This window comes from Nestor notabilis, unplaced genomic scaffold (genome assembly GCF_000696875.1).
Source record: "Nestor notabilis isolate BGI_N333 unplaced genomic scaffold, ASM69687v1 scaffold16637, whole genome shotgun sequence".
In the NCBI taxonomy this organism is placed as follows: Eukaryota; Metazoa; Chordata; class Aves; order Psittaciformes; family Psittacidae; genus Nestor; species Nestor notabilis.
This window is the reverse complement of record NW_009936200.1, coordinates 1,807-13,217: the sequence shown is the minus strand read 5'-3', so window position 1 is coordinate 13,217 and position 11,411 is coordinate 1,807. Positions and strand designations below refer to the sequence as shown.

The 11,411-nt window shown below is 35.9% G+C and overlaps 1 protein-coding gene across 1 annotated transcript in view; it reads left to right on the top strand.

Annotated features, from left to right (window-relative positions):
• KIF18A (kinesin family member 18A) overlaps positions 1 to 10,973 on the top strand; it is a gene marked incomplete at its 3' end in the record, with an annotated part of 19,765 nt that extends 8,792 nt beyond the window's left edge. The window contains exons 6-12 of the mRNA XM_010018222.1: positions 1,053 to 1,229; positions 2,056 to 2,130; positions 2,416 to 2,525; positions 7,085 to 7,247; positions 8,080 to 8,244; positions 9,367 to 9,488; positions 10,735 to 10,973. Coding sequence (XP_010016524.1) covers positions 1,053 to 1,229; positions 2,056 to 2,130; positions 2,416 to 2,525; positions 7,085 to 7,247; positions 8,080 to 8,244; positions 9,367 to 9,488; positions 10,735 to 10,973 — 1,051 coding nt within the window. The remainder of the gene's footprint in view (positions 1 to 1,052; positions 1,230 to 2,055; positions 2,131 to 2,415; positions 2,526 to 7,084; positions 7,248 to 8,079; positions 8,245 to 9,366; positions 9,489 to 10,734) is intronic.
• Positions 10,974 to 11,411: the final 438 nt, after the last annotated feature.

The following is an 11,411-nucleotide window of genomic DNA, read 5'->3' as shown; positions in this document are numbered from 1 at the left end:
GTAGGGAAGATTTCATGAGTGAATATATAGCGTTATTAAGACAAAGACTTTTCCAGAGGTTTATGCCCTTTAATCTTAGGGGAGGAAGCTCTTATGAGAGAAAACACCTATCCAAACTTGTTCTTTTGTGTTGTTGCATGCATCCATACACCCACACTCACAGCCTTTCCCCAACATCCCATTCACTGTAGTGAATTAATATTGTCATCAAGCTCACTAACTCCAGGGAAGGAGTGGGGACAGTTCTGTGGGAGAAGGACAAAACCTCCTGAACTTTTACCAAAGCCAAGTCCATAGGTTTTGTTCTCTGGTCAGCTAACAATTTCCGCCTTCAGTTATGCCAGGGAAAAGTGATCAAAGCTTTTATTTCCCTTCCTGGTGCCACACATTCTCATCATCATCATCTTGTTGGAGTTGGAGTCAGAATTTAAAATCTGTACACAGACCATAAGTGAGATTCTTCATGTTGACTTACTCGATGCAGGACTGGGGTACTAGTGACCTAACTGGGGTACTACAAGATGGAGGTTTTGTATAGGTGATTGGGGGGAAAAAAAAATAAAGCTTCACAAAGCTGAATTTGGGTTGCCTACAAGATTGTGTTATCTCAATCCTGTAAGATAGTCAAAACCCAAGTTGGCATAGACCTTGGCAGCTTACTGTAGGTAACCATGCTTTGAGCAAAGGGATTGGGCTAAATGGATCTTGAGAGGTCCTTCCCAACCTCCATTTCTCTGTAAACCGTAAGTGGTTTAATGTAGTCTGCCTTTACTGTTATTTGTCCACATCACAAAAAATAGTTGTTATGTATCTGGACATCAGAAAGAAACTGGCTAGCACATTTGGTATAAAGGTATTAGAGTTCCAAGAGATTTAAGTCATTTGAAACGTATATGTAGTTGTGAGAAAGATGAAAGATGACTTATAGAAAAGCTCCAAGGCTGTTTATTGTGGTTTATGGCCTTTTTGAAATTCTAAGCAGACTTTTAGGCAGGTGAATATTTAAAATACAGCTGACTAACCCATAAATTGCATATCAACTTTCTTTCTAGAGTAAGAAACAGCACATCCCTTATCGAAACAGCAAGCTCACTCGTTTATTAAAAGATTCTCTTGGAGGAAATTGCCGAACAATAATGATAGCTGCCGTTAGTCCATCGTCTATGTTCTATGATGATACATATAATACTCTTAAGTATGCAAACCGAGCAAAGGATATCAAGTCTTCTGTGAGTGTGCTGGTATTTATTGATGTGTCAAATTATAATAAAACAGTATTGAGGGAGTTATTTCTTTTAGAAGATTGTCATTTCCTTTACTTCTGCCCTAAAATTTTGTTCATGTAGCTCTTGTTTCTTACAATTAACTACTCATCTGAATGAGAAACGGGAGGTACAAAAAGCAACATAGTTTCATTAGTGGGATGATGTTGCCAGTTTGGAAGTTTATTTTGTGAGCATCAGTTTTAGAAATAATTCTCAGCTGATAGAATTCACAGCCAGTTTCAGTGTCTTACTACTTTCTTAGGGAACTGTAAAGCATATTAAAGAAATGTCTAAGCAGTTGTGCAAGAGCCAGTCCAGGTTTGTTACAGGTAGAATTCAGCTGGAGATTATATTGATACATCAAAAGCTACTGGAGTGACCTATTGTCTTCTCTCCATTTTTCTATAATCCTTTGTAGTGTTGCATCTAATTTCTTCTGTCTAATATGGGTTGACTGTAGTTTCGACATGTTGCAAATGTAAAGTTAGTTTTTACACGAAAAGGTAGAAGATAGGCATAAAATAGTAAACCTAGTCTGAATAAGTGCAGAATGTGCTTGTGCATATAAATAATTTTTTTATTGTTCTGTTGAAGGAAATGGTAATGGGAGTGCAACAGGTGACTCAAAAGTTGGGAGTCATTTTTGTTGTGCAAGTCAGTATTTTATTTACCCCTTTCTTCATAATGCAGTAAAAGTGTAATTATGTAGTACTTACAGACAGTGTATTTATTACACAGGAAAACATGAAGGAGCCTTCTTAAATTCTGACTTGTTCCTTTTCTTTAACAGTTGAAGAGCAATGTTGTTAGTTTGGACAGTCACATAAGCCAATATGTTAAAATCTGCAATGAACAAAAGAAAGAGGTATGTAAAAAAAAAAAAAAAAAAAAAAAAAAAAATCTATTAAAACTGTGAAAAATTAGTTGTTACAACTTTGAATAAAAATATGTTTGTGGGATTAAACCTATATGGTAATAGTGTCCTAATTCTGCCATGCCATGTAGTCTTTAAAAGTAAGATATTTTGTCCTCTAAGAATAATATTGCTTACTGCCATTTGTAAAGTCTTTCAAGACCTAAGCACAGAATGATAGGTTTAAGAACAACAGACTCGTTATATTCCAACTAAAAGGTACCTTTTTTGGTTTAGATCCTAATGTTGAAAGAGAAGCTGAGAGAATATGAAGAAAAGCAAGGAAGCATTCCTGGAAATTCTAATGCTGCAATACTTTCAAACAACCAACAAGTGATAATACAAAGGTAAGTGAATCACATGATAATCTTGCTTCAAAATTGGGGTTTGCATAACTTGTAAAAGCATTTGTAAAACAACTCTTTCCAATATAGGTTTCCTCATTTTTAGCATTGCTTTACTTAGGCTAGGTGTGGATTTCCATAATTTATCACTTTACACTTCACAGCTTGATGGTGGATTTAAAACAAAGCAAATATTGTACACTTGAAATATCCTGACGTTAACCTTCTAGGAAAATTTCGTAAAACGCTGCAAGATAACTGTGATCCTCAAGAAGCTGACATAACTCACTCTGACATCACAATTGAGATCAGTGATGAAGGGTCTTACATCTATAGGTACTTTCTTATGAAGTATTTCCTAGGTTGACAGAAGTGCAGCAATATCAGTATTCTGTGGATTGTATTTGTTCCTTTTAAATTTTCATCCAAACTGCTGATATCAAGAGTATTTTTTTGTGATAGGGAATTGAACCTTACTGAAAGTTATGACCTTCATCAGTGCACACGTGGTTTTTAAAATGCTTATGTGCTGGGTTTTTCTAAAGCGTATCTATAGCTTTGTTACTGTAATGAAGAAATTTCATGGCAGAATGGGGTATTTTTGTCTCAAGGCTACCGATGATATTCTGTATTAACAAGCAGACAGAATTCTACCACTAGTAACACAAAAGATGTTATGACAAGTGTTCTCATAGGAAGATCTAGAGCTCTGTAGGGCTAAGAAGTTCTTTTCTGCAATCAAAAGCTAACAATTTTGGAGAAAAATAACAACCTTCTTTAATCTTAGTTGTATAAAGTACTATTTTGCAATGTAGATATTCAGAATAACATCAAAAGTAAATTTTATCAATTTCTTAGCCTGTTTTGAGCCAATATTTAGCAAAATTGCTATGTATTGGTTTTAAGTTACTTTGGCTTTTTGGATCTGATGCCTGTTGTTGCATTATTAAAAGGATCCCCATGTGAGAACACGGTCTTTCAAAAAACTGAGAGCATGTGTGTGTATACATACATATGCATGTATACATATACACACACATGTGCAGTAGCAGATAAAAATTATGTGGTGCCAGCCAGCAAGCTAAAAATTCATCAAACAAAAATACAGTAAAGAACCCAAAGCAAACAAGCCAAACTACTAAATAGCCAAACAACTGGTCTGTGTGTGTGGGCTGAGCCATAGTCTAACAATAGAAATAGAATGATCAATGTAACAAAAGAGTAATGTTATATTTCAGTTCTATGTAATACAGAAGTACAATGTGTTTAAGAAAGGGGAAAAGAAGTTGAACTTAATAACAACAAAAGCTTCCTGATAGATCTGTCTATAGGACAGTCTTACTTAAAGGGATAATAAGTCCATCTCACAGGACTTTTAAAACCAGGCAAAGTCTTTTAATAACAGGAAAAAAATCCTGTTTCTGGTAGGAAGCTTGTCTTCATGACACAAAAAATGAGCAATGTCCTACAAGTAAGAGTGAGTTACTAAAGTTTTGAAGGTATTAATAAAGTGGTCAAAATCTAGACTTCTAAAATCAAGATGATAGGTTTTGAGGAGAGGCACAGTATTATTTACAAGACTTCTTATCAATAACTCTAGGAACATGTTACCAAATGAAACTTAATTTGAAATTCCGAAACTATAGTCTAAGTTCTAATGGTGGTGTTTTTCCTCACAGTCTACTTTAGTTGTTTAAGTAATTGAGCAGACAACACACATAAGCAGCAGGAAGGAGCATATGAATGCTAGCTTTCAGCGAAGCTACATAACAGGTCTTTTTTGTGGGTGGGCAGAACGCAGTTTGCATAAATGAAAGCTGCTGCTGCCAGATAGTATTTTGGTAATAAGCTTCCTGCAAGGTTTAAGAGAGGCAAGAACTTGAAGTTCTTCTTTCCACAGAGTTTAATTTATGTTTGTAGGTTCCTCACTTTCTATTGCTTTTAGATTTCTTGGTCTTTTTTTATTCTTGGTGATGTTCCTGTCTATCTTTTCTGATGTGACAGTCTCTCATGACAGCACACAAAAAGTAACAGATTAAGACATGATATATGAATTTGTTGCAGAAGTCAATCTATTCCGTAAGAAGGTTGGGTTTTTGTGTGAAGGTCTTTCTGGATCTGTCTCTGCATATCTCGCCATAAATTTCTGAGAATTATTCACCTGGGTTTATTCAGTTAACTTATTGGCCATTTGAATGTGGTATTTTTTTAACCTGGAAAACTTTGGTTAAAAACCCATTCAAAGCAAAATTCTCTCTGAGCTTCATTTTACTGGCTGTCCAGAGGTTTCAATAAACCTCTCATTCAGGTTTATTTTTATTTAATTTTCAAAAGAAGTGTAGGCTGCCAAGCCATATTGAGAGTTCTGACAGTTTTCATGCATATTTTTGCACTGTAAGTCTTTAAGGTTAATTTAATTTCTTGTGATTTGCCCTTTATTTCATTCTATGTGTGTGGGAAGAGTCAGTCAAAGGCAAGGTCTCTAAAACATCTTTTCAAAATGCCGGACACATTCCATGCCAAGATTTTTCTTGGTCAGAGAATGTTAGGGTGTTAATGTTCTGGAGACATGTAAGCTTATCCCAATCCCTCTAGATATAGGCAATAAAGTAGATGTTTCATTCTGTTCTTCCTCATGAGGATCCTGTCAGGTTCATCCTACTGATGGTATGGGTGATGAGTGGTTTCCCCCATGTCTGTTTACAGGTTTTGAAGATATTCTACTGTCCTTTCCCTTCCATTTGGGACAGGGTAGAGAGCCTTATTCAGAATCTTGTGTTTCAGTCCAACAACCTATGGCTTTTGCTTCACTGCTATCTGGACGAGACTCGCTGATTACACCACTTGCTGCCTGCAGGATCACTTTGTCATTTTTAAATGAAGAAGAGAGGGTGGAGATAAGAATAGAAGTGTGCTTACTCAAAGAATTAATCCTGTTCAAGGCAAGAGATTTGCAAAGGCTTCGTTACTTGATGCTATATTTGAGATACTGATCATTATAGGTACATAGAGTTGATTTACCTGTAATGGTTCCTCACGGTGACTGTACACAGAATCTACAGCCTCTCTTACAATATGCCCAGGGTTTTACTGTGAAGTAAATTGAGAGGATTCACCTTCATTTCGTATTGCTGTGTTTCCCAGACAGCTGGGAGGAACAATGTTTCTATGGATACTACTATAGTAGTGCAGACTGTATAGATAGTAACAGTGTAGGGTAAGAACTCTGATATTCTGCAGCTGACTATGTTGTACCTTAAAGAAAAATTATGTCTAAATCCTGTGTGGGCTTTAGTACACAATTTACCTAGATATATAGACACTTAAGTAAAACTGCAGAATTTCTAAAACTGTACTTAAAAATTCGTTAATTCTGTTCACTTTTACGATGACAGTAATAAAACACTAGAATAAAAGACTTGCCATTATTCAGACTTTAGACTATGTTACGGAATTGTGACTTCTAAAACAGTGGCAAGAAGTCAACTACATCGTAAGAATGTCTTTTCAACTTGCTCTCTGGTTGCACCTATGTGTTATTTTATAGTATTACTATGCTATTTAATGTTGTTACTGTTTATACTCAACACTGTATAGTGACCTCAAATGTTGCATGTCTTTAGAACGTTTGCATGCTACCGGCTCGTCTTAAACCACGACAGCATGTTAAACTGTGCCTTTATTCTTATGGAAAGTTCTAGCATGTCAGTAGGATGTTATGACATGGCTTGTATACAAGGTTGGTCATTATTGAAATATACAGTATCTTTTTGGGCTCTTCTGTACTGCATTTTGAGTATTAACAAGTGAAGTGAGAAAGTGCCATGACTGGAGCTTATATTGCAATATGGTAATGCTTCTAGGCTTTTTCCTTGTCTTTGTTATTCTCATTTACATTGCAGGCTAAGGATAAACAGATTTTGAGGCTATTTAAACATTGGTCTCATTAGAGTAAGTTTTAAGTACCTTCTATCACTAGTTTGTGGTTTTCCCACCTCTTAGCCTAGTATGTGTTAAAACATGATACATGGTCGGATTTTTGTCATCCATTGGTGATTAAAATTGTACAACAAAACTTCAGAGAAAGGGAGCAACTGAAGAATTCCGGTTTTAATTTTTTGAGAGATAGCTAGAAGGTTTTGAAGGAGACCTTGTGTGTCTATGGCAACAGTGGTCTGATATGTTTGATAAATTGGTATAAGGAGAGAACATGGGTATTAAATTTGTTTTGGAGGTAGAGATAAGACCTATGTGAGTAAGTTAGACATCTTTCTTTTGAATCCCAGTGTCTTCTTCATAAATACAACAAGGCTTATTTCTAGTGTCCCCTGTTCAAAATTTCACATCCCATTTCTAGTTCGAATACATAAAATCATTATTGATCTGCTGACACTTTATTTAGTTGTCATCTAGAACAGGCGTTACTTTTTTCCTCTTAATTTTTGTATATTTATTTCATTAACCTGTAATTGAAAGTTCCCCTTGAGTGAAGGAGATGGTCATTCAAAAAAAAGTCTTCAATAAGTAATCCATGATTTATTATTATCTTTTGGTTCTAATAGATACAAAGAAATCCTTCAAAGTGTGTTTGCAAACCGTGAGGAAATCAGAAAAGAATACCTCAAATTGGAAATGCAACTAAAGGAAAATGCACTGAAGACACATTACCAGAAACAATGTCATGAGCAAATCCAACTGATTTGTTCTGAAGAAAGAGTAGAAAAGGTGAGTTTTCTGTAAATTAATACAAGGTATCACCTTAGTTTTGCTGTACTAATGTATGATTTTGCTCAAGTAATTATATAATCACTTAATGCTTAATGATTAAAATGAGACCAATTATCACTTCTTCGTGACAAACTGCGTTAAGTGTCTTAATTTTTTGAGTGTATTGCAAACTACATGTGTCCTCTGAATAGAAGGAGTCTCCTTTGCCTTGTGAGGACACTGCCTCACTCATTCTGCTTGCTGGTGCTGGTTTTGTGCCTTTTTCCTTGTCAAATTTCAGAGAAGCATCAGAAAAATTTTGGTGCTTGAACATAGAGGGTTTTCCTTTTGTCAGATACTCATCCTTTAGTGAGTTCTGCTTGGGACATATCGCTTTAGGAAAACAAAGCAGATTGAATTCCTTTTCCATATTCATGCTTGAGTAGAAATCATTAGGTTATTTGTATCTAGAAGTGTGCCTATCTGTATGTGCACAAATAGTTTTTCAGTCTTTCCAACTTAAAATAATTATGGCCTGGAACAGAAATTGGTCAAATCCAAGGTGTTATTCTTCAAAGGAATAATCGAATGACACTGTTTTCTGTTATAAAGGTTCCAGGAAAAAGGGGGGGGAGGGAGAGAGGGCAGGGTGGGAAAGGAGGAATGAAAATGTTTAAAGTAATGCCTGTAAGGAGACTGTACTACTTAACTTCTGTTAAACTGATCAGAAATGCAAAATGTTATTCCCAGTTAAGTATAAAAGTATGGAAAAAGACTTTTCTGAGATAGAGATATATAAAATATTTGTGAACATCGTTTAAAGGTTTTCACCTTAAATGCTGATTTTTAGGCCACTTGCAAGAGGGATCAAAGGCTTGCAATGCTTAGAACCCACCGCATGCACATACACCAGAAGAGAGAGGAGGAGGCTAAACTTTTTGAGGAAAATACCAATTGGCTGCATCGTGTTGAGAATGAAATGTGTCTCCTGGGTCAAGATGGGTGCATTCCAAAGGTAAAATGCCTTTCATTTTCAGTACAGGTTTCATGCATCGTAGGCAACAACTGACTATAGTTAAGAATAGATTTTAATTATTTCCCCACCACCACCACCTTCTCTGTCTCACTTCTATTCATGGTTCCTGCCATTCTTTCAGAGTGGTTTCAAATTCCAGTGTTAGTTGCTTCTGTTCTTTTGCCCTAAAATGGTTCATTATTTGTGCAAGCGTTCCTTGGTCATGAAAGTAGATGATGACATGCAAAAATTTATGCTAAAGGGATTAAGTATGCTATTGCTGGGCAGTTCAGAGAGCTGCCAGTATTGATGCTGCTCGTGGCCATTCACTTCTAGTCTTGCCTTTACAGTAGCTCCTGATGCTTGTCAAACCATGTGTCAACCTATTTCTTAGCCTGGCCAAAAAAAAACTTTGCTAGGAGAAGAGTGGGAAGGGGAAAAGAAGTGGGAAGTTAAGCTCTGTGCCAAGTATTAGCAACTAGAGTCAGCTCAGTGCAGCCTCAGACAAGCACCAGAGCTGGGAGAGGAGATGAAGGCTGTACAGGAACAAGGGCAAGACAAGACGGCTGGGGTGTTGTTCCTCTGTGCCTTTTGGTTTCAGCCAGCAAGTGGGGTGGCTTAAATGATACCATAATGAGCGCTGATCTGACTCATATATTGGAATATATTTCAATACCTGTATTTTTATTGGGATGACTAATATGTGTTGCTACCTTAAAATAAATTAAGATATTTCCAAGAGGACACTGGTATCTTGGAAGATGACTAAGTACAATGAGGACTTGTCCCAGATAATGTCACTGAAACTCAGATATGGAGCCAGCGCACAAGAAAAGATGAGCATATTTTTGGGCATGCATAGATAATCATGGATGTGTGCCTGTTGGATTCTTAATGCTAATTACAGCACACTCACTCTTGGTCAAACAACTTTACAAAGCATTATTTATGCATGTAAAAGAAAATCAAAAAACTCATTTTTACCATAAAACATCTTTACTTTTCAAGATAGGATGATTTAATATTACTTTCTGTTTGAATTTTAGTTTCTCACTATCAGTTTGATGTTCAGTTGTTTCGTTTTGGGTTGGTTTTTTTTTTTTCCTGTGCTAATTTCCCAAGGAACTCTGTGAAGATCTGCAGTGTTGCCATTTAAACCTAGAAGTTAAAGACTTGAAAGCCCAGATTGAGCACATGTTATCTCTGGTGGCCCTTCAAGATCGGCATTATAAGCAGACAGAAAAGTAAGTATGGTTTTGTAGCAGCTGTGATAAGACTTCTATGCTGGTATTTGTAACTTCGGAAGACATATCTATAGAATTTTTAGTTGAAACAGGAGCAAGATGTTTATCAAACATTTTTTCTGTGTTAGAACTGTGTTTCAAGTAAGATGTAAAATAATAACAACTTAGTAAATGTTGGCCTGTATCCACAATTGTTTAACAGAAACTGCAGGTATACTCCAGTGCTTCTTATTTCTATTTAACTTTCTTCTTTGCATAGTTTTTCCAAATTGTTCAATAGCTCCAGGTGTCTTTATTTTCTTCTGTGTTGAAGAGCAGTATTGATTATTTTTTTTGTGTGTTTGTGTTCTCTTCTAATTTCTTGTTTTGTTAACATTAATAAATTTACCTGTGTGAAAAGTAGTTACTATTGAACTAGAATACAGCTATTCAGACTGGAAAAAAAAAAATCTGAATTTGCAGGTAAGCACCAGCTCTTTATTATCAGTCTCTTGAAAATGTTGCTTTTCTTCCTCTCTTGGAGAAGAAGCTGTTACCATAAACATGACAAAAAGTAATACATAAGCAAGCTTTTTAAAGATATCTAGTTACTAATTACAAAGCTGCCTCTTTGGCTTGTACGTATATAGATATATATATATGTACTCCTTCCCATTTTGCATGAACCTAGTGTTTAGTCTTGCAACTGACTCCACAGTTAATGAATTCCTGTGTTCAGGCGGAATTCCTAAGCTTTTGTCACTTTAATTTGATTTGCCGGAGTGTATGGATCTTAATGTATTCCATTCTTTAATTAAAGATCATAATATCTTAATTTATTTGGACTGGGCTTCTAATAAGGTTCTATGCACATATAATTAAGATCTCCTAGGTTTAATCCACATTATTTGTTTTATACTCTTGTTCATTTATCTGATACTTAATTTTAGAAAGTCATAATTCAATCAAGAGATACTGACCTTCTGTGGTGTTTGAGGGACTGAAGATCTTAGACACACTTAGTAAATGCTTAGAGTGAAATACAAGGCTTTTCCAAAGAGAAATATCACTCTACTTAGTCATGAACATTTCCTATTAGTGTCATGGTATTCCCTTAAAAATTAAAATACATAGCAGAACTTAGGGGTAGGGGGAAGGGTGTGGAGAAGGGCAAAACCTTCTTGCATTCCTAATTAGTAGCAATGCTAGTAAGGTACAGATTAGTTATGATGTAGTCATATTTGTCTTGCTGCTTGTTATTTTACAGAGTGCTAAATACTTTGCTTCCAGTTCTTCGCAAGCAGTACCTGGCTTTGAAAGAAGCTGGGTTGACACATAGTGTATCTGAGACTGAATATGGGGAGGTTGAGCAGCTGATACAAAGACAAAAATCAGTAGTTTGGGCTGACCAGGCTGAAGAGAAGGAACAAAATCAAAACCATGAACTAGAGTTGTCTGCTGTCTTTGCATTCCCACAGCTTGTGAACAGACCAAACACCCCATGCCGTAAGTATATAATTTATTTGTTCTCTGTTAGAAATAGATTTCAGTATCTCCTGCAAAAGCTATGCCATCCACAAACACAGTGAATGTACACTTCTAGAAATACCTAAGCCAAATGTAAAACTGAGCCTTGGACCAACTGTGTATAAATTATATACCACTCTTAACTGGATATAGAAAAGTTTACTTCTTCAATGGCTAGGCACTCTGCCAACAGATAACTCCCCCTTTATCTTGTAGCATATCCCATATCAATTTTCCTAGATTCTGTGAGTGTTGTTAATAATTTCATTTGAATCTTTTGTGTGACATTGATGGAAAAGGAATCTTAGTGACCAGAAGTATTATAATTCTGTTATTGATTTGAAATCTTAAGCAGCTAGTACAGTTTGCACAGTTTCAAGTAATAGCCTTGAGCGGGATGAGATTTCATATTAATTA